Below are 22,228 nucleotides of genomic sequence, written 5' to 3' on the forward strand. Positions count from 1 at the left end.
AGTTCAGGGCTTAGGCACAGGGCTACACCCCAGGGCTCCCACGACATCAGCTGTCACACAGGCTCCCTCCAACCAGATGCAGAGTCCCCAAGTCAGAGGAATAGCACAGTGACTCCACGGCACCCACCCCTGTCCACAGGAACCAGCACATGCTGTGCCTGCAGGAGATGGGCAACACTGAGTCCATGTGCATCCTTTGCACTTGACTGTGAGCTTCCTCACACCTGGAAAACCTGAGCCAGGTGAGGAGATGGCCATACACACAGGACAGATGGAGAAAACGTGGCCCACTCAGCCAGGAACAGCGGAGCAGGGAGCAGAGCCCAAGACTCAGCGTTCCCCCACTTATGGGTCCTCCCACTGCCCAGTCCCTGCTTAAACCCACCTGAAAACATGCCACATCATATCCTGACCACAAGCACCTGTCGGGCACAAGCTCCTGCCTGGCACTGAAGGACAATGCAGCTCTGTCCCCTGCCTCACCATCCAGGCACTGTGTATCTGAGCTGGCTGGGTCAGAAACCCAGTCTCCATCAGCCCAGAAACATACTGGGGTCCTGATGGATGCTGGGCTCCAGGGAATTGCTGACTGGCAGAAGTGAGAAATGCAGGGGCCGCAGATCCACCACCTGTGCACTGAGCATGCTACCCTGACGGGGCTCTCAGCAGCCCTGGCCCTTGCAGGAGGCAGTTCTGAGCCACAGCTGGGCTGGGGCAGAGATTGTGCATGTCAAGAGACAGCTCTGCTGGAGGGGGCAGGTCCCTCCCCTGCCACCACCTGTCCACATATCTTTGTCAAGCCACCTGGGGTTAGGTACAGCCCTGAATCCGTTTTCTCATCTTCAAAATAATGCCTCACCTTCCTCCATGTCTAGGACTACCGTGGTGCCAAACCACACAGGAAGGCTTTCAGGTATACACTGCAGGCCACAAAGCCCCATAGCCAGCCTTGCTTTAGCCTAGTGAGAGCAAAGGCCAAGGAGCAGAGGAGGAGAGGAGACGGGAGTCAGGTAGGACCAGCCTCCTCCACTGGCTCGGTAGGTAGATGGGACACCTCCTTGCCCCACCCTGACCTACCTCCATCCCTACCCTACAGGGAAGGACCTGGACAGAACTAAGCTCCTGCCACCTCTCCTCACAGGGGGTTTTGCAGAACAGCTAAGAAGGCTGCACCTGCCCAACAGGGCTCCCAGGCTCCTAGGCAACAGACACACATGCACAGACACAACACAAGCCCAGGTACACAGTGGCCAGGGCTAGCCACAGCACAGGCAGGACCACAGGGCAGGGGGGTCCATCGCTTGGGTGGCAGGGTAGTGGGGGCCAACTCAGAGCATAAGGCCTTCACAAGCCTATAGTCACTGAGGGGCAAGGAGTAGCAGTGAGGGAAGCACTCCCACCTCCCTGCAGAAACCAGGATTCAAGCGTCCCATTACCCGAGTCTTGGGACAGAGCCAGCGCCAGGGTGGCTCTAAAGCTCTGGGTCTAAGTGGACAGTTCTGCAGCTGTGTGGCCCTAAGCCACTTCACTTCCTTTCCTGAGCCTCAATTTTCTCCTCTAAAAATGGGAATAACAAAAGCCTGGCTCTTGATCGCCCAGTAAGGCTAAGGGAATGAGGTCTGTGCCAACCTTGGGGCAGAGTAAACGCTTGCTGACGGGTAGCTGCTAAGAAAGGGCATTCAGAAGCCACACAGGCCCGGGGGTGGGCGGGGCGGGGCGGCGTAACACTCACAGTACAGCGCGGGCAGAGCCATTCACCGTTTGGGATCTCGGGCAGCGGCGGGTTGAGGCAGTGCAGGTGGTAGGAGGAGGGGCAGGCGTCGCAGCACAGCAGCTCGCCGCCGTCCTTGCACACCCGGCAGAACTCCATGTGGTCGTCCTCCTCCTCCTCACAGCCGCCCTCCTCCTCCTCCTCGTCGTCATCCTTGGGCTCCCACTGGATGCCCTCCTTCTCCTGGAGGGGCGTCCAGGTGGAGGCACCTTGGGACGGGTCCCCCAACTCCCGGCCCGACTCCCCCCCACGGGTGATGGCACCAGGTCCAGGGAGCCAGGCGCCGTCCCTGCCCTCCCCTGTGGCCGCCTCCACCGGGGCTTACGCAGTGCGGGCAGCTCCACTTGCCCTCGGGAGCCTTCTCCAGCTCGGGGTCCAGGCAGACGAGGTGGTAGGCCCGCGGGCAGGTGTCACACAGGATGATCTCCCCCCCCTGCTGGCACACCTCGCAGTAGTCCTGGTGGTCCGTCTCATAGCCATCACCATCGTCAACTGGAGAGGGGGAAAAGGCAGCAGTGGAGGGGCCGTCCCCCTAGTGATGCACAACCATCTCCATCACCCTTGCCTGACAGGTATTCAGTAGGTGCTTAATAGATGCTGGGTGGATGAATTGGTGAGTGTGTGGACAGGATGGACAGGTGGGGATGGGGTGGGGGGTGGGGGGGTTGGGGGACCTATGGGGTGAACAAATGCTGGGGGTGGCTTAGGTAGGAAAAGCGAGGAGATGGATGGAAGATAGATATAAGGAAAAGGAGGGAAAGGTGGATGAAGGAACAGAAAAATGGACAGAAAGATAAAAGAGAGGGAGGAAAGGGGACAGAGGGAAGAAACTAGGGGGTGAGAGGATGAAGGGGTGTTGGTGGTGGGGAACGGGGTGGGTGACAGGGTGGCCAGTGGATGAGTTTCTCCAGCCCTACCTGCCAGTGCAGACCCCTGGTGGCTCACACCAAGGGTCCTATTTCTCCCTCAGGACACCCCTCTCTTGTGATAGAAGAGACCAGGGCAGTTGAGGAACAACAGAGCATCTTCCTGGCCAAGACCAGGGGAGGCTGAGGCCTGAGGATGCCTCCCCACGTCCCCAGGGGAGGCTCGGCAATGCCCCCATATCTACCAGGAGGGCCTGAAGCCCTGCAACAGGAAGCCCCACTCACTCCTCCTCTTCTTGCGCCGCCTTTTGCTCTTCTTGCCCAGGGCTGCAGAGCACTCAGAGCGCACGGAGGAGCTGTGGATGCTGGCACTATCCAAGTCCGACTCCTCCCGCTCATCTTCCTCACTCTGCAGAGGAAGGGAGGGGGCCTCTGAGCCAGGGATACCCAGGGCTCATCCAAGGTCTTTGCTTGCCTGGATGGGTGGGGTGAGGCCATGCAGGGCCAGGGGAGGCTTTGGAGACTCTCCCTGGGGTTCACTTCCCCCACATCCAGATAGAAGCCTCATGCCATAGCCCAGCCCACTGGCCCAGCCTGATGGCCCCCCACCCACTGAGCCCTGCTCTCCAGCCCCCAGGCACTTCCACATTTGCACCTCCACACCACTCCCCAGGCCCTGCCCTCCATCCTGCCAAACTCCCTGCAAGGGGCAGACCTAAGGAACCCCCACCCAAGGAGTCTCCCCAGACCTCTCCTTAGCCGAACCCACAGGCCAGTGCTGAGCCAGGTGTGGCGTGGCCTGTTTGCACGCTCTCTCCCTAGATGTGCCTGCTGGACACAGCAGGTGCTCATCAAGTGTTGGCTAAGCTGACCTGGACCACCAGGTCTGGGGTGGGCCATCCCTTCTGCTCCATATTCCCCTTCAGAGCAGCTAAACTCAACAGCTTCCAACTTCCTCTCACCTTGCAGGGCTGAGGTGAGGGGAAAAAAACCTCCACACACAGAGAAAGGAGTGAGCAAGGCAGAGACACTGGCTTAGGCTCTGACCCTGGGGTCAGAGCTGGGCCTGGGAGTGGAGGGATAACCAGGGCTCCAACTAGCCTGGTGCTACATACCACCTCCCCGGGCCCCACCCGCCCAGTGTACCCTGCTACCTGGATGGAGCTGCAGCTGTGGCAGTAGGAGCCAGAGAATGTGGGCTGGGGAAAGTTCCTGCCCAGAGCCCAAGCTACAGGGGCCCTTGGAAAGATCCAGCCTCTGCCCCACCAGAGCCACAGGGAAAGCCCAACAGGCATGCAGGGAGAGGGGAGGGGAGGGGAGGGGAGGGGAGGGGAGGGGCCCCAGCCCCCAGCCCCCAGCCGGCTTAGGAGAATGAAAGGAAAGCCCACTGTCCTCGGTCCCCCAGGCCCTCCCCAGCACACATGCACATACACACATTCACACATCTGCATGCACACGCACACACGCACACACTTAGTATGCATGCCCACATACACACTCACCGAAGAGCCCCTCTTCCGCTTGCCACCAATCCCCCCAAAGCGGAACTTGAGCCCAGCCACCTTCTTCCCCTTGCCCTTCTTCTTCCCGTCTTTGGAGCCTTTAATCTTCTTCCTCACTCCAGGCCCTGAGAACAAGGGTCATGATCACCAACTGCCACTTCATGCGGGGACCCAGTGAGGTTTTACCATCTCCCTTTTCAGATGAGGCATGAGGGCTGGGGACACAGGGAGTCCCCGCTTGGGTCACACAGCAGGGAAAGGGAAAGCCAGAGACTGACCTGACCCACGTTTGTCTGCCAGGCCAAGGCACTGGCCCTCTGCCAAGGGCACCTGCCCCTACACTGTCCCCATCCCAGCCAAGGAAGCCCCCGTCCGCCTGAGCAGAGCCACCAAAGGCACACCCTCCCGCCTGTGGTCCATGCTTGGGCCCCCAGAGCTGCGACCTGAGGCCAAAAGCCCTTCCCTACAAGCAGGCAGGGCAGGCCCCTCCCACAGCTGCCCCCCAGGGAAAGGCTGGCAAGTTGAAGCTAGCCACGGGGCAGTGAGCCACCCCCAGTGGCCCAACCCACTGCCAGGAGAAGCAGAGGAGGAGAGGTCCAGCGGCGGGATTCACACCCAGGTGGCTTTAGCCGAGGCCCTCTCCTGGCCACACTCGGGACAGGACTGGGGGTCCCACTGCTCCCTCCCTCTGTGATGCTACAAAGAATCTACTTCAACAGCTCAGCTGTGAAGCAGCGGCTCAGGGAATCAATAGCTGGGCAGCTGGAGCCCAGAGGAAATAAGTAAGTGGATGGGCAGGTGGTGGATAGGCCAGGCCCTTCCTGAGGTCCTGGTGACAAGGGTCAGGCAGGATAAGGTGCAGGGTCAGACTTGCCTAGCAGGCCCTAGTAGGGCCCCTCCAAGACCTGGCAAAGGGGTGCCAGGCACGGCACCACGGCCTTGTCCCAGAAACCAATGCTGCTTTTTTTATATATACCTTGGATTTAACCCAGGGGTGCTTTACCACAGAGCCAGTCCTTTTTATTTACTTATTTATTTAATTTTGAGACAGGAGTGAGCAAGGCAGAGACACTGGCTTAGGCTCTGACCCTGGGGAGCCTTGTTAACTTGCTGAGGCTGACCTCAAACTTGTGATCCTCCTGTCTCAGCCTCTCAAGTCACTGAGATTACAGGAGTACACCACCTCACCCAGCTACCAATCTCCTTGGGGCTGAAAACCAGGGTCCCCAGATCTCCTCAACCCCCACCCCCATCAAAAACCAAATCAGCATCCAGGATGGCTGAGTTACTGGAGATGGCACCAGGGAGCACCCTGGGAGACCCATGTCCCCAAACCCAGGAAGCCAGAAACCTGCACCCAGAATGCTCCCTCCCTGGGGCACTTCAAGTCTCACAGGGCCCTGCTGCCCTCTCCTGTCCACAACCCCTAGCCCTGAGTCAGACTGGATCTGGACCTCCTTCCTGGACTCCAGTCTGACCATACCAGCCCCTTACTCCCAACTTCTGCACCTCCCTGGATCCTAAAGCCAGAGGGGGCAGGGAAATGATCCTCTAGCTACCCCGCAGGCCTGGAGAAGGACTGTGCCACAGTGGCGCCCAGAGGAGAGGGCAACAGGCTAACCTGGCCACCTCCAACTCCAGCCCCAGGACACTCGGGCCTCCCTCCTTCCCACCATCCCAGGTAGAGGGCCTGCTGGATGGCCAGGCACTACCTCCAAAGCTCTGTGCCCATCATTCCTGTTCCTCCCTACCCCACAGGTAGACAGGACCAAGCTCGATGCCACATGGCCGCAGAGAAAGGGCGGGTCAGCCCAAACCCCCTGGTAAGGAGTGCCCAGGTGCCCAGCAGGGCGTGAGTCCCCCACCTGCAGTCTTACCCTTGCCCTCTTTGGTCTTAGCCTTGCGGATGGGCACTGGCTGGGGCACCTGCTGAGGGCTGATGGCCAGTGGCGGGGCGATGGTAACCGTCTCTACGGCTGCGGCCACAGCCGCCGCAGCTGCTGCCGCAGAGCTGCCCTTAAAAGGGTTATTGGCACTGAATTCCCGCCACTTGGCACCTAGGACCGTCATCATTTTGGACATGGGGATCTTCGGGTTCCTCTTGGCAATGAGCGGCCTGTGTTGGGAGAAACAGCCAGGACATGAGGGCAGAGCCGTCCCTTCTCCCAGCCCCGTAGCCTCCAGCAGCAGCCCCATGTTCCCTGGCTAGCGAAACCAGGTAGAAAGGAGGACAAGGAAGCGCAAAGCCAAGACAAGAGTCCACCCCAGACACTCTTATTCCCTCCTTCACAGCGGGTGAGTGGCTAACCAGTGTGTAGACCCCGCAAGATCTGAGAGGACAGAGGGCGCTGCAGCAGGCGGCACCCAAGAGGAAGAGACAGGAGGACCCAGGGCAGGCCAGCCAGGGGAGGCCTGCTCACCAAGGGGAGGGACAGGACCCTCCCCTGCCAGCCCTGCAGGTCAGTGGTTGGCCTGACAGCCCTCATCCTGGGCTCTGCCTCTCTGTCCCGACCTCTGACTTGGTTGCTCCCCAGGGGACAGACCCACAGATGCCCAGCTGCAGCATCCTGGACCCCAACCCACCGGAGGAACTGGCTGAAGGCCTTGTAGTTGGTTAGGGTGTGGTAGTCCTCCTCCGAGAACAGGTAGTCCACATCGTCCAGGCCCCACTCAGCCATGAGCTGCCCTGAGGACTTGGGCTCCTAGGGAGACAGAGGCCAAAAGTGGAATCAGAGGTGAGGTGGGGGCCCCCCAATCTGCAACCCAGATTCCCCCAGTGCAGTCCTGTTTGGCCCCTGAAAGGACAGGTCAGGTTCTAAGGACAGGAAGGCATGTCCTGGCCCGGGTAGGGCATGGGTCAACGGCCTGTCCAGGGCAGAGCTGAGAGGGTCCTTTAGCCAATGCTTCACTTTCTGGATAGGACACGGAGACCAGGGAGGTGTGGAGACACCCCAGCCAGCTCTCAAAGAGACCCATCCCAGGGACCAGATGACCAGATGGCCACGCTGTCCCGTGCAGGCTGTGATTGGACAGGGAGTCCTGCAGAATGGGGCTGAGGAGCCCTAAACTGCTCTGCACCTGCCCTTAGCCCTGAGGACACCTAGCCTGAGCTCTGCTGACCCCACAGAGGCAGAGAGGGGTGCACAGAAACAGCCACCACCGGGGCCCACACCCTAGAATCCCCCACCCCTCAGTCTCAGGGCCCTGACTCCGTATACCCCTGTGCTGCCTTCACCGGGAAGCTGGGCTTTCTGCTCCTGCAGTAGAAAGTCCCCAGGTGGTACATGGTCTCCCTGGCCCCCTGGAGCTGAGGACCAGGCCTGCCTGACCAGCACTGCTGAGCAGCTTGGGAACCTGGCTCCAAGAGAGCTGGACACCCTCCCTGACCAACCTGTCCCTACCATCCCTGCAGGCACCTGGGCCCTTCAGCCCACCCCCAGGAAAGCAGAGCGGGCATGGAAGCTAGGTAGTGGATGACACTGTTGGGGGACCCTGAACTGCTCCCTGAAGTCAGAACTGTCAGCCCCTCAGCTATCACCAGCCGCAGATGACTCACAACACACCCACTGACTAATGAGAGCACTCAGTGTGGGGACGCCCCCGTGAGAGCTGCCCCTCCCTCGGCACCTCCCAGCTTCAGTCATTCCCACCGGTGTTTCCCCCCAACGGCGGCTGAGCTATTATCTATGGAGCATTCATGCCGTGGGGCTCGAGGAGCAAAGCCCTCCTGGTGACTCAGGGTCATCCTCCAACACCGAGAGTGGAGGTCCTGAGTCCCAGGGGGTGTGAGGCTGAGCCTAAAGCCACGGCTTGTTTCCCATGTTTCCGCACATTCATGGGAAGCCCATCGTCCCCCAGGAAAGCAAGACCACTCTCTGCAGCTGCTCTGCTCCAAGTCCAGCAGGAGACCTGGGGAATGCCCACTGGCTCGGGCAGACTTGCAGAGCAAGCTAGGAACGAGGTTCCCTTCCCACCCTAAGCGGGGCTGGCCACACTCAACCCGAGCTCCCGCTGTCACTCTCCCCAGAAACAGGGCCAGGCGCACGCAGGCAAGCAACTGCCAAGAGCAGCCAACACATCAGCAAGACATGCGCAATTTCCTCCACCAGCTCCTCAATCTGCCCCTCGTTATCTCAACACGTCTCCAGGAGGCCTGGCCATTGCACGTCTCAGACATAGTGTGTCCACATGTCCAATGTCCACGGTGCACGCTGGTTGGGAAAACCCGGGATGGACTCTCAGGTTGGTGGGCAAAGAACTGGAGCTCCTCCTGCCCAGGCCACAGCAGTCACCTTTAAGCACCCGTCGTCATTGTCGTCCTCGTCCTCGTCCTTCTTCTTCCGCTTGGCTTTTTTCTCCTTCTTGTCCTTGAGTTTCTTCTTCTTCTTTTTGTTAGGGGAGTAGTCACTGCCTTCGCTCTCTGACTTCTCTTCCAGATCCTCCTCATTCTCTGAAAGCTCATCGTTGCTCCCCTGGAAAAGAAAGGGAACAGTGAGGGCCTCAGAGGTCCCAAGAGAATTGAGGGTCCCGGGCAGAAGTGTGGCTCTGCAAGCAGCCTGGCCAGGTTAGTCAGCCCACCCATCCCTCATCTGTGTCCAATACTCACAGCTCTGAGGCAGCACAAGTCAAGGGTCTCACTCCCCGCTGAATGAGAAGTGCCAGTCAGGCAAGGCCTCCCGCAAACCAGACCCTCTCCTCCCAAGCGAGACGCAGCCTGCCTGGCCCACCCTCGAGCAGCTCCGGTTCCACGTCCTCTTGCTTTTCTGGTCAGAGCCAGGCTTCTGAGGACTCTGGGATTGTGACTAGTCTTGCACAATGGTACTGGAACCCAGGAGCTGATGGTAGAGGTCACCACGGCCAGAGTCCAATACCAAGGTGAACAGAAAAAGCCCCACGCAGGAAACAATGTCCCTACTGGCGCCCACCCAGGCTCCAGCCCTGAAGCCCTGCTACTGCTGTGCCCCAGGAACCACACCTATCAAGCCACACCTCAATTAACATGGAGCACACCCCAGGTTTCTCTGCAGCCGGCTCTCCAGAGGCTGCCAGGGCACAAGCCCACCTTCCCCACCACCCCACACTGGCCACTTCTCTCAATATGAGACAAGGTAATTTAGGCAGCTCTTAAGCCTGGCTTCCCTGATTTAGTCTCCTGTCTGAACAGGCAGAAAATGGCCCACTTATATGGAGATAAGGGTGTTTATAGCCAGAGCGTCCCCACCAGAAAGGTACTGCCCCAGCAGAAAGCAGTCTCCTCCTGGCCCTGAAGAAAGCAAGGGGGCAGAGCCTTCCTAGTCCCCTTGGGCTGGGGTCTGAGGGAGAGGCTGGCACTGTGGCTACAGACAGAGCACTCGGCCTGTCACTCTCATGACTACAATGAACTGTTTTCAAGGTGAGCGAAGAGAGGCATGGGGCCGGGCGTGGTGGAGCACGCCTGTAATCCCAGCAGCTCGGGAGGCTGAGACAGGAAGATGGCAAGTTCAAAGCCATCCTCAGCAACTCAGTGAGGCCCTAAGCAACTTAGCAAGACCCTGCCACAGAATTAAAAATAAAAAAGGCTGGGGATGTGGCTCAGTGGTTAGGCCCCTCTGGGTCCAATCCCCAGTCCCAAAAAACAAGGCACGTGGGGTGGCATAGAAAGAGATGGAGAGAGAACTGGGGAGATGAAACGTGAGCTCAGGGACCGGCAGTGGGACAGAGGGGAGCATCAAAGAGTGGGGCAGGAAGAGAGTGCGGAAGACAGGGAGGATGGGAGGGGCAGCGGGGTCCGCCTGGAGAAGCTATGGGGGCCCCAGCACAATTCTCCCTTTCAGGCCACGCTGTAAAGAGCTATGGCCGGGGAGGCTGGGGCTGGGGCTCAGTGGTAGAGCGCTTGCCTGGCATCTGTGGTCACTGGGTTCCACTCTCAACACCATATACACATAAAATAAAGGTCATCAGCAACAAAAGGAGTTATGACCTAATCTTTTCCCAGGAGAGAGGCTCTGAACAGGCACATCCCCAATGGCTAGGTGAGAATGGAAGGCCACTGAGGGGCTCTCCCTGAGATCAGGCCAGAAAGGACCCCGCCAGGCGCTGCCTACACTTCCCAGCTCTCCACCAGGCTCCCGCTCTCAAACCTTTACGTCCACTAATCCCCAAGCCAACAACGCCAGCAGGTAGCAGAAACAGGGCCTCCTTGCTTTTCTGGAACTGCGGTGTTTCTCGGAACACTGACTTGACCACACCTGGAGCAGGGCAGCTCCCAGCCCTGGCTGCCGCCTGAGCCTGGCTCTTAGGCTCTTCCACAGTCCTCTGAAGAGCTGGGCGTCAGACAAGAACATCCGTTTTCCCCACGGGTGTCTTCCAGTCAAGAAACACAGGCTCCACCCCAGCAAAGGTAAGGAGGAGGGTGAGAGCCTCGGGAGCTTCAGCACCATGGACAGCAGCGAGGCAGCCCAAGGGAGGGAATCCAAGCAGCCCTCAGCTGCCTCAGGGCGGACCCCACAAACTGGCCAGGGATGAAGCCAGAGGACCCTGGGGGACTGCCGGTAGGTCCTGGGGCTCCCTAGGAGGTTTTGCCCCTTGCTAGCCAGGGCCTTGGGCAAGTCTGCAGCAGAGCTGAACCTCAGCCTCCTCATCTGTGCAAAGGCGGTGCCACAAAGGATGGTAGGCGGAACCAAGGGGGGCCGGAAGCCAGCCCTTGGGTGTTTCTAACACAGAGGCCAGCCAGGCAGGGAAGCCATGCTCAGAAGACAGCGGCAGAGAAGGGCCAGGTCCCGCAGGCAGAGCGACACTTTCAACACCATCCGCACCCAGGCGCCAGGACCACGTCCTCCCCTGGTAATGCCCAGATGACCCAAGACCACCCCAACTCTACTTGGAAGGCAGGAGGAGGAAACGAACCAGTCTCATCTCCCTCATCTGTCCATCAGACTGGGCTGGAGCCACTGCACAGGGCGAGCCTGCAGCTGGGCAGCACTGTGGACGGATAACGTGACTCAGACAAGACCGGGCTGTGTAGCAACAGCTCCAGAGAAGCTGGCCCAGGCATCTGCTGGGAAGCATCAGGATGAGAGAGGCAAGGAGTGGCCAGCACAGCTCGGCATGCAGGGCGGGGGGGGGGGGGGGGGGGGAGATGGAGGGAGGGCAGCAGGGAGCCGGGAGGAGCTGCCTGCAGACTGTGCTATCTGGCGGCAGCGGAGTGTGCATAGCTCAGGGGGAGCAGGCCTGGCAGAAGGCCAAAGCCTGGCCCTGACAGGCTAGGCCAGAGTCCACCCCAGAGCCGAGCAGGAGACCCCTTCCCTGCAGCCAACCACCTGAGGCTCAGGCAAGATGTCACCTCTCATTTCACAGAGGAGGAAGAAGCCGCCAAAGAGAAGGCTCTGAGGCCCAGGGGCCCCTGGCCACCTCCCTTCCTTGGGCCTCCCCTAAAGGGAGCCCACACAGCATGAGCCACACCCACCTACACCCAGCACTCACCGAGCTCCGCTCCCCAGCCAGGATGAGTTACAGAACAAGTCTATCCCAGCAGAACACAGCACCAGCTGTTCTGACACTTCTACAACTGGGCCTCCTTTTGTTCCCCCTGCTCCCCCAAAAAATCTTGACTTGCAGAGAAAGGGAGTGGGGGATGCTGAATTGGTTCTGAAACAACTTGCAGAGAAGAGCCCCAGGAACTGGGAGGACCTCAATGGCAGAAGGAAGACCAAGAAGCAGAGGGGGGACACCAGAGAATACCTGGACCCTACAAGGGGGCCGTGGGCCACAGCCTGCTCAGGGGAGGAGACCAGGCACGGACCAGTAATTCCCTAACAGAGCTCCACCCTGAGCTCTGTGAGCAACCAAGACACACAGTGGGATGTGAAAATCAGGATGACGGTCAGGACTTTGACCTTGGCACTGTCCTTTCGCTGCAGCAGCCCCAGACGTGACTGTGGGAGACGCTGCGCTGGCTGGAAGAACAATCTTAGAGGACTCAGAAGCCACCTGCAGAGCACCTTGGACACTGCGCCCCAGCTGTGCCTGTGGCAGGTGGAAGAGCCCCTGCTCTACACCCCATTTCCCACGGAGGGCATAGCACACCAACCTCGGTTCTGGGGACCCCAAGTGGGCAGTCCCCACTGCCCCCCTCCTTCCCAGCTCCGCAGCTGTTTCTGGATGGAAGCCTCTCATCTCCCCCGCCCCTCCCTGTACACCCAGCGCACACACCGCAATCTCCCGAGAAAGGACGCATTTAAACTCAAAGGAAGGGCTGAGAGAGCTGGTCATTCTCAATTTGGGGTCCTTCAAGATTGAGAGGGAAAAAGAAAGAATGAAATATGAGCCTTCCCATTCACGACTGTTATAAACAGTTATAATTTAGCACTGAATAATTGGTTGCTATGGTAACCGCTGCAGTACAGGTTGAAATCATTTCTCCCTCCTGCGCTCCGGTCTGACAAGGAGCTTCATCTACATATGCTCAGGTTCCGGCTGCAGACTGGTTATTTTATGTAAATCAGAATCCATGACTTGCTGCCTGCCCCCACCCAAACTGCTGCCTGGGGCCCACCAGCCCTGGCACCTCCTCTTGGGGTCACCTGGGTGGAGACAGAGAGGGGCAAAGGGATACAATCCCCCTGCCTGGCCACACGTCTCCCCCAGGTCTGTGGGGCAGGCAGGCAGCTGGGACCCTCCTCTCTGGACACAGCATGCTCCAGACCCCCTAGGATCCACAGCAGGTCAGAGCCAGGCTCTCAGGAATGCAGGGAAGGGGGCAGCCCTGAACCAAAGGTCACCTCGAGGGACCTGTCCCCTAGGGTCCTCCAGTCCACCCCAGCCCTCCATCCTTTCCAAGGAGCACCACAGCACCTCAGTAGAGAGGAGTGGGGAGAATGAGGGAGAGCAGGGAGGGAAACGAGGCAGGAGGGGGGAAATGGAGAGATGAGAGAGAGCAAGAGGCCAGGGGACAGATGCATAAGGCAGAGACCAAGCATGAGCCAGAGGGAGACATCATGGAACCCAGCGAGAGACAGCAGACGAGAGCCAGAGAGCTGGGCTGGACACAAAACCAAACCAGGCCTCGGAGAAAGGAGAGGCTGAGACCAGGGCCCTGAGAAGAGAGGCAGCGACCAGCCCTTGCAGGCTCCGGAGGCTGCGGGGCCGCCAGCACCCTCCCACTCCTGGCCTCTGTCCAGACACTGCCTCCTTCCTGGCCAGAGCCAACATGTCCAGGAGGGAGGGCAAAAACCCAACCCTGCCTGGGGCGGTGGCTCTCACAGGCACCTGCTGCTCCCCTGCTGGGACCCAAATGGGGGCCTGGGCAGAGCCAGCCCAAGGCTGAGACCCAGGGCCAGGTGGTAGTGCCTCTGGTCCTAGCCTCCTACCCCATCCCCAGAAATCTGTTAGAGAGGAAACAGGCACTGGTCCGGGGCCACATGTAGGAATTCCCTGCCCTCGTAGTGAGGCCCAGGATGGAGACCCACGGAGCCTGGGGCTCAGAGGGGAAGGCAGCGGGGCAGCAGAACAGGTTTCACAGCCTCCACCAGTAAATCACCCGAGGGCCTCGCCGTCCAGCCCATCCACTGCCCAGCACAAGGACAGACCTGCAGGGCTGCGGTGGGGACCCCGCAGTGCAGAGGGAACTACAGCAAGGAATTTAGGGACCTTCCCCATCAAAAGGGCTGGTCTCAGCTTCTCCTTCAGTGGGGGAGCCTCCAGGGACAGGGTCCCCGTCTCCCTCCACATCTCCATTTAGATACTGGGAACAGGAAACTCACCCCCTTCGTGACCCCTCAGAAGACTCAGCATACAGGCCTACACATCTCAGGAGCCTCGGCCACCCACCTACCCCCAGGGACAACCCTGACCTGGGCCCTACCCTGCAGGTTGGCCCAGGGGTAAAGAGTAGAGTATCCTCAGAGGGGGCAGACACATGAGTCCTGGACATCACACCAGAATGAAGACAGAGCTGAGGGCAGCAGGTGTGGGCAAAGTCAAGCAGGAGGACCCAGGATCCCTCGCGTGCACACACCCAGTGGAGCAACAGAGGCAAGGAAGGGCCTGGGGGGGACAGCACGGGAGCTGGGAAAAGGGGCTGTGGGCGTGGCCAGGTGCACCCTTCAGGAAGCTCCCCCTGAAGGGTCGGGGCCTGCCACTGAGAAAGGCTGACCACCAACCTCAGCCAAGAGCCCCAAGCAAAGAAAACCAAGCTGCCTCAGCCTCTCCCCAGAGGGGCCCTGGATGAAGACCACAGCGCAAGATCACAGACCAGGGTGGCGCTGTCCTCCCAAAAGGCCACTAGCAGAGGTCAGGGCCGCTCCATGGCCACCTCACATGGGAAGGCACTTAATGTGTCACCAAAACAAATGGGAGGTGGAAAGGGGACACAGAATCAAGCGGCACAGGCAGCCGCTCTCACGCCCACCACTGTCCCCTCTCCCTCTGCTGGGCCTCCTTGCCTCTGCCTCTGGCCCTCACCCTGGGGCCTCCCAAGGAGCCAGAGCTGAGTTACATCCTGTGCCCAGCCGCTCAAAGCCCTCTGCTGACCCTGCCTCACTTGAGAGGCAGGCAAGAGGCCACAGTGGCCCCAGGGCTCCACTGCCTTAGGTGGACTCCCAAGCACTCAGCAGGCACGTGGGCCCTCGGCCGGGTCCTCTGCAGCCCTTCTCCCTACCAGGCTCTGCCCAGGGCTCCTCACTAGCCACCTTCCTGGGCCTTTCGTCTACAACTCTGGACCAAAAAGGGGCAGAGCACTGGCCAACATCTCCTCAGAACAGGCAGGCTAGGAGAGGGCCGTGCCTGGCAGGGGGAAAGCTGGACTCTGCTGAGAGTCCCAGGTTCAGACCTCGGCATGACCACATGTGACATGGGCATGGCCGTCCCTGAGCCACTTCTCCCTTGCCTGTGAAGCTAGATGCAGGCTACCACCCTCCCCCCCGGGGCTGCCTGGAGGACTGGAGACCCAAAGCCTCCCAGTCGGCATGCGGTAAGATAACAGGGCACCCAGGGTCCCAGTCGGGGATCCTTCAGCTGCCTCTCTGCCTCAGTTTCCCATGTGACAAGGACAAATCCCCATCCCCATCCCACCGATTCCCAGGGTGGATCCTGGGGTCCAAGCGAGTCCCTGAAGCACGTGGAAGTAATCTGAGCACGTGGGCTCCGTCCATCCGCACCTCCCTCTCCTTCCCTGAACTGCTGGGAACCAGGATGAAAGAGGCAGGAGCCCAGCTCCAGGGGCAGCTCGGCTCTCCAGGGGCTCTCCAGGACTGCGGGCCTCGCCTCTGCACTTCCAGTGCATCTGCTTAGGGGGACAGAGGCTGCTACAGAGAGCCAGGAGCAGGGACCACCGGCTGTGAGGAAGGGCATTCCACCGTCCCCACACAGGGCAGCCAGGACGGGAGAGAGACACCCCCAACGTTCTCTCAGGAAATAGGATGTCCTGAGCCCCCCAGAAAGGCTGGCGCACACCAGGCTTCCGGCACAAACTGGTCTGGGTGTTTCTCGGGGAAGCTGGGACTCCTCGTGAGGCCCAGGTCTCCCGGCGCCCCTCCCGCCCTCGCGTCTCACCTCTTTCTTCTTCCGCTTCCCTTTGGACTTGCTCTCCTTGAGCTTCTTGGATTTCTTTTTCTTGGGAAGGCTCACGGGCTCCGCAGGGAAGAAGCCGTGGAAGCCTTCAAGGCCACCATCTTCTTCTTCTGGAAGAGGCAAAGTGGGGAGGGATTACCCTCTGCTCCCCCAGCCAGAGTCCAGGGACCCGCCCGCCACGCCAGGTGACCACTCCGGACCCTCCCCAGACCCCACCAGGGCAAGGCAGGAATGCCAGCCGTGGTGGACAATGTCAGGTCCCTTCCCTGGGCCTTTCCTTCCCTCCTGGAACGATAACCACCAACCCCTGGTAAGACAGGGACATGGAAGCTGATCTCCAGGAAGAAAAGTGAGCGATTAACCAGCTGGCACTGGGCATGGGGCGCAGGGAGGAAGCAGTCCCAAGGAACCACCCGGGGAGGGTCAGGGCCGGACACAGGCGCCAACCTGGGTGAGGCCCATCCTGTGAAAACAGGACAATTGGGACACTCAGGTCCCATCACCTGAGGACCACAGAAAACCAGCACAGCAAGAGCCGGGTGCTGGAGGAGGGACCCACCCAGGAGCATCCAAGATGGCACTGTACCCCTTGCCCTGATCCTGCAGCCACGTGCACAGGTGCACACACCTCACCCTACACACACACACACTGGACAGTATGCCAAGAACACGCCAGCTGGGCACCCAGAAAGATGTGGCACCCCACAGAGAACTGTCACGTTCACCACGCCTGGACTTCCCGGAAGCCACCAGAATCCTGAACCCCTCGCTTGTTTCAGCACCTTACAGGCTGCGTGAGAGGAGAGCAGAGTGGACCTGGGTGGAGAATCTTTGAAGAAGAAACTGGCTACAGCTGGGTGTGGTGGCCACACCTGTAATCCTCAGCTTAGAGAGGCTGAGGCAGGAGGATCACAGTTTCAAGGCCACCCTGGGGAACTTAGTGAGACCCTGTCTTCAAATAAAAAATAAAAAGGGCCTAGGGTGTGGTCAGTGGTAGCGTGTGTGTGTGTGTGTGTGCGCGCGCGCGCGCGCGCGTGCGCGCACATGCCAGGGCCCTAGGTCAAAAAAAATAAGATGCTGGCTCTGAGCTCCACATCCATCTCTTGAAGGGCACAAGGTGGGACTGCCCCTCCCCCACTTCCAACCTAGAGGAGGGGTTCCCACATGAACTGGGGGCATGATGTGTCACCTTTCCATGGGGACATGGTGGGCTGAGGCCGGACTCCCATGCAAGAAACCACACTTGAGCCCAAGTTCCAAGACTCCAGGCATGGGCCATGAAGGGGAAGGGAGGAGGGTCCCCAGGGGGACAGCACCAAGAAATAAGTCACCCAGAGTAGAACCATGGCCACACATGGGGCAAAGGGCCATGCAGAAAGAAAACCTCCAGGAGACCAGGGAAGGCCCCACTCGGGTCACTTCCCCTGGCCAGCCGGTGGCCCATGCACCCCTGGCCAGCTCGTCCTGCCCCACCCCCATGTGCCACAAGTGGTGGGGGAGCAAAAAGCAGAGCCGGCTGGGCCCACAAGGTGGGAGACACAGCAGGGTGAACAGCTCAGAGTCCAGTGGCCACCTTGCAGGAGGGTGAGGATGCCCAGGGGAACCTCAGAACCAGGAGAGGGTGACCTCAGAAGTCCTTGTTACTATCTTGTATGTTCAACCTGCCAGCCAGCTGTGTGCAGGCCCCATGCAACAGACAGAAAAGCCACATACGTGTGCATGGACACACGTGTGCACACACAGGACTCAACCAACAAACATCCCCTCCCATGCTCCACACAGTCACCACCCCCAGCCTGGGACCCCTGCCCACTCCCTGTCCCAAGGGAGGACGAGGAGGCTTCCTCCACACACACCCAGCCCTCAGAGGGCCCTGGTGACTCTGGTAGCTGGGCAGACACCCTTCCTACATTCACCCTGCAGAGCCAGACTGCACCAGGCGGGGGCTACACCACTGCCTGGCACCCTCTGCACCAGGGTCCCAACCGGGGAGCAAGTTCTGCTCTGCCAGCCCCCAGGAGTCCCTGGGCAGAGGCAGGACACGCCTGAGATCCAAACCTTCCCCATGCCAAGGCGGTGGGAACACCGAGGACCAGCGGAGGAGGAGGCTCCGGAAGGGGCCACAGGGAGCTGGTCTTAGCAGGGTGGCCTGAGTCTGTCCTGAGGGAGCAGCACAGCGTGTCCTGACCCACTCAGGAGCACTGCTGAGGACATACCCAGGTGGAGGCGCAGATGCAGTGGCCTTAGATGAGCTCCAACTCACAGAGGCATGGACAGTGGGGGCCAGGCCCTGGGTACAGCCGGGATGAGGCCAGGGGCTGCTAGAGCTGACCCCATCTGTCCCTCTAAGTCCCTGAAAACATGCATGGGGACCCCCAGAGTCATCCTGGAGTGGAGAAGATTGGCCAGCAGTACCCGGGGTTGGCATGGAACTAGGCTAAGGTGGCCAATAGGATGCCCACCCCTAATCTGCCCACTCCCCTGGCCCCATAGAGACAGCCTAGGCAGAGGCACCCCACCCCCTAGCAGTGCTCAACATGGTTATGTAACCCACTCGAGGCTGATGCAATCTCAGGAGTGGGGGCTCTCCCTGCTCTGGGCTATCCCCTGTCCCTTCCCAGAAGAGCAGTCCCCAGATTTAGGAAGGTCAGATCAGTACATGGTCCCTGACTGACCAGACTGGACCAAGGACGAACAGGTGGCTGGGGAAGTTCTGGAAGGAAGTTCGTGGTCTGCTTTGTAGTGGGAAGAAGGCAAGAGGCGCCTCACAGGTCACCCTGACCACACCCAGAACGCACCTTGGAGAATCGGTCCTAGATCCTGTCCATCACAGACCCCTCCTCCCCTCCCAGAAGACTTCCCAGCCCAGGGCCATCTGCCTAATAAAATCCTCCTCCAGGAAGGTTCGGAGTTGGTAGGGGAGATGGGGACCCAGCCCTGCCCACCCCCTTCTCTGACAGCCCCTTCCTGTTCCCACAGGCTGCTGGTACCCTGGGGACACCTCAAGTCCATGCACCCTGTCTTTAATATGAGAGCCCAGCCCCTCCTCTCACACGGCCCCCTCCCTCTTCCGCAACAGGCCGTGAGTGTTCTTGGGCTCTTAGGCCTAGGAATCACTCTTCAAGCAACCCCACCATCAGCCATGCCCTGAGCCCTGAGCCCTGTGCCCCGGGACCCCCGCCCCTTCTCCCTGCAGCCCCAGCTGTCAAGGACAGAGCCGAGATGCAGAGGGTACTGAGTCGCAGGACATGCAGCCAGTGGTGGTGGGCTCCTGGGCCCTGGGGTGAGGGGCTCCAGGACTCCTTGTCCTGCCAGCTCTTGGCCTTCATAGCGGCCCACACCGCTGGCCCGCCTGGCTGGGCCCTCCCACACCAGCCCTGCCCCTCCAGGGCCTGAGGTGCCATCGATCCAAGCCAGCTATAATTAGGACCATTAGCCTGGTTATCGCTCACCTCCAGAGCCGCCCAGGCAGAGCAGGCCTGGGGAGGGGCAGGGGAGGCTGCTTCAGAGGGAAGGAGCGGATGGACAGACAGGGAGGGACAGAGCCTGGCAGGGTGAAGAGAAGGACCTTCTATAGCTTTTTCCTGAGCTCAGTCCAGCCCTTTATTAGCTCCCCGTGCACACTCTGGCTCAGCCCCGAGGGACTCCAAGCTGACACAGCTGGGTGGCCCATCCCAGGCCTACACCTCACCTAATGCCTACACACCACCTGCCCTAGGCTCAGAGCACCCGACAGTGTCATATCCATGGGGACACCACACAGCAACCGCGGAGGTAAGAACTACCAATCTCACTGCAGATTGGAAACTCAAGCTCAGAGGGCCCCCTCGGTCAGCTGCCCACATCTCAGTTCCACGCCAGCAGGGAACCCACAGGCATCGGATCCTCCCGGAATTCAGCATTTCAACAGCATGTCTGGTGTGCCAAGTGGGGTCTTCACCCTGGGGACCACGAGGTGACTGAAGCCAAGGCAGGCGGGTCTGGAAGGTCACAGGGGCCCCTGGGGGAGGTCGGGGCTGGTCCAGGCCCACATCCAGGGCAAGCCCCGCCCCTTCTGGGAGGAGCAGCGGCAGAGCCAGAAGCGGGCGGCAGGGAGCTTTGGAAGCGCCAGCTGCTCAGAGTAAAGAAAACCACGTGACTGCGGAGGGCAGTTAGGCCCCAGATTCTGGGTGGTCGAAGGGTGGGAAGAACAGAGGCAGGAGCTAGACAAGACCTTCACTGCCAAGGTCAGGGCCCCAAATGTGTCAATGATAGGGACCCAGCTCAGCAGGGTCTGGAGACAGGAGCTCCTTCTGTTCCTCACCCTGTAACCCAAGTCCAAGCGGGAACAAGGCCACCTGGTGGTCAGGAGGAGGCAGGGACAGGACAGTGCAATGGCTTCAAACCAGCACCCCTCCTTGGGGTGGCCCAAGTCCCTGCCTGGCTGACCCTAGCTTCAAGTTGGCCTGTCCCAGCACCCTTCCTCCAGGTGACCAAGGATTAGAAACTGTGAGTGAAAAGTGGGATGGTACACCCAGGCGGAGCTAAGCAATGCAGGCAGAGCCCGGGAGGGTGGCCCCAGGGTGAGGGCTGGCAGGTCCGTTTTGGGTGCTAAGGGACCAGGAGTTCTGGCCAAGGAGGAGCCCAGACAAAAATTCCCATTAGTCCTCAGACCTCCCCACATGACACAGAACCCAGGCTGATGTGGGGGGCAGAACTCCCGCCCAAGAAGTGATTAATAATTTATTTATGACATTTAACAAAACCCAGACATCACCTCATTGGCGTCTCATCAAAAGGAAGCGCCAGTCCTGAGAGGGAGGGGACTAGAGGGGAGGTGGCAAGGCCACTACCAAGGAGTGACTGGGGTCTGGGGAGAGTGAGGGGCACAAGGCAGGCAGGCAGGAAGGGGCCTCCAGGCCCAAGGAATGGATGGGGGCAGGAAAAAGAGAGAGGAGACTCCTCTCTCATGCCTACCTCACTGCATGGGAGACAACCCCAGAGGCAGAGGGAGAGACAGGGAGACAAGACAGAGAAGCAGAGGCAAGATCGACAGACATAGAGGCAGAAGAGGGACAGAGGGAGAGAACCAGGGAGGGGGAGAGATAGACAAAGACACAGAGATGAGACAGAAAATCTCAGGGTTTCACTGCAAGAGCCCAGAAAGACATCATGCTCTGTGTTCAAAACTGCTCAGGGAAGATATTCCAAAAAGGTGTGTTGTGTGGATAGGTAAATGGGTGGATGGCGGATAGATGGATGGGGAGGGATGGAGGAATGGCAGGCAGGCAGGCAGGTAGGCATATGGACAGACAGATGATGGTAGATGGATGGATGGATGGATGGAGAATGGGTGGGTGGCTGGCTGGTGACTATGGATAGACGAATGGCTAGATAAGTAGCAGACAGATTCTGGATGGGTAGATGGATGTGTATGTATAGATAAGTGGATGATTGATGGGTGGATTCTGGATGGACTGATGGATGGTAATGTATAAATGGCTAGATGGATGAATGCACAGTGATGTATGGACAGATGAACGGTGAGTAGATAGGTGAAAGGATGATGGTGGGTGAAGGTATGGATATATGAATGGATGGAAGGTAGATGACTGAATGGTAGGTGGATGAGTGCTGGATGGATAACAAAGATGAATGGTTGATAAATGGAGGGATGGTGAGTAAATGGCTAGTTGGTTGGGTTTATGGGTGAATAGGTAGATGTCTGGGTTGCTAACTAGTGGAATGACACATGAATCTTAATCCTTCATCAACTTGGAAGTCACTGCCAAGTCACTGGAAAAACTGTGCTCCCTTTGCCTCCCTTCTCCCAGAAAGAATATTAAATATAACAATATAACCAGGATGCCTGGAACCCCACCCCTACACACATTCCTCAAGAATGCCAGCAAGCTAAGAAAGCCTGGGCCTTTAGAAGTCATGACAGCCACTCAGAAAGCCAGAGATGCTCACGCAGACGGAGCCAGTCCTGTAGGCATGGAGAGCACAGGTCAGCCGCGTGTCCTTGGGGCTGGAGTGATCACGCTGCCTGGCCAGGGAAAAACCTGGGCTCACCAGCTTGGCTGTGGTTAAGAAAGGGCTAGGCCAACCAGGCAGGGAACGTGCCAGCCCACCAGTGGCCCCAAGAGGAATTAGTGCTCTATCTAAGGAAAAGCTTTGAGGTGCTATGTCCCTGTCCTCCATCCCTCCAGCCCCACCTTGGGCCTCACGCCCAGCCCTCCTCCTGCCCAGCTTACTGGATGAAAGTGCAAGTCTCAAAAGCATTTCCTTGGGGAGGCAGGATAGCTTCCCCGCTTGGATGGTGCTAATTATACCAGCCATGGATTCCTGGGTACCCATTATATGCAGGGCACTATGACCTAAATGTTCCACATGCACCATCTCATTAGGCCTCATAATAACCCTCTATGAGGTAGTGAGTGCTATGTCCCATTCTAGAAGCGGGGACACTGAGGCAGAAGGCTGGTGAGCTTGCCCAAGGCCACTCAGCTAACAAAAGCAGAGCTGAGATCGGAGGCCTCCTCCAGCCAACTCCCAAGCCC

At 59.3% G+C, this 22,228-nt stretch overlaps 1 protein-coding gene across 7 annotated transcripts in view; it reads right to left on the reverse strand.

Moving 5' to 3' along the window:
* Window positions 1–22,228, reverse strand: part of Chd5 (chromodomain helicase DNA binding protein 5) — a 59,235-nt gene that overhangs the window by 33,984 nt on the left and 3,023 nt on the right. For 5 of the 7 annotated variants that reach the window (XM_078025089.1, XM_078025090.1, XM_078025092.1 and 2 more), the window contains exons 2-9: window positions 15,669–15,796; window positions 8,432–8,611; window positions 6,723–6,841; window positions 6,017–6,255; window positions 4,140–4,264; window positions 2,923–3,046; window positions 2,097–2,263; window positions 1,733–1,954 (exon numbers count right to left, since the gene is read on the reverse strand). In XM_078025089.1, coding sequence (XP_077881215.1) covers window positions 1,733–1,954; window positions 2,097–2,263; window positions 2,923–3,046; window positions 4,140–4,264; window positions 6,017–6,255; window positions 6,723–6,841; window positions 8,432–8,611; window positions 15,669–15,796 — 1,304 coding nt within the window. Of the gene's footprint in view, window positions 1–1,732; window positions 1,955–2,096; window positions 2,264–2,922; window positions 3,047–4,139; window positions 4,266–6,016; window positions 6,256–6,722; window positions 6,842–8,431; window positions 8,612–11,024; window positions 11,165–15,668; window positions 15,797–22,228 lie in introns of those variants that run through there. The other 2 variants (XM_040287818.2, XM_040287819.2) reach the window with 2 other exon arrangements.

This window comes from Ictidomys tridecemlineatus, chromosome 11, assembly GCF_052094955.1.
Source record: "Ictidomys tridecemlineatus isolate mIctTri1 chromosome 11, mIctTri1.hap1, whole genome shotgun sequence".
Lineage (NCBI taxonomy): Eukaryota > Metazoa > Chordata > Mammalia > Rodentia > Sciuridae > Ictidomys > Ictidomys tridecemlineatus.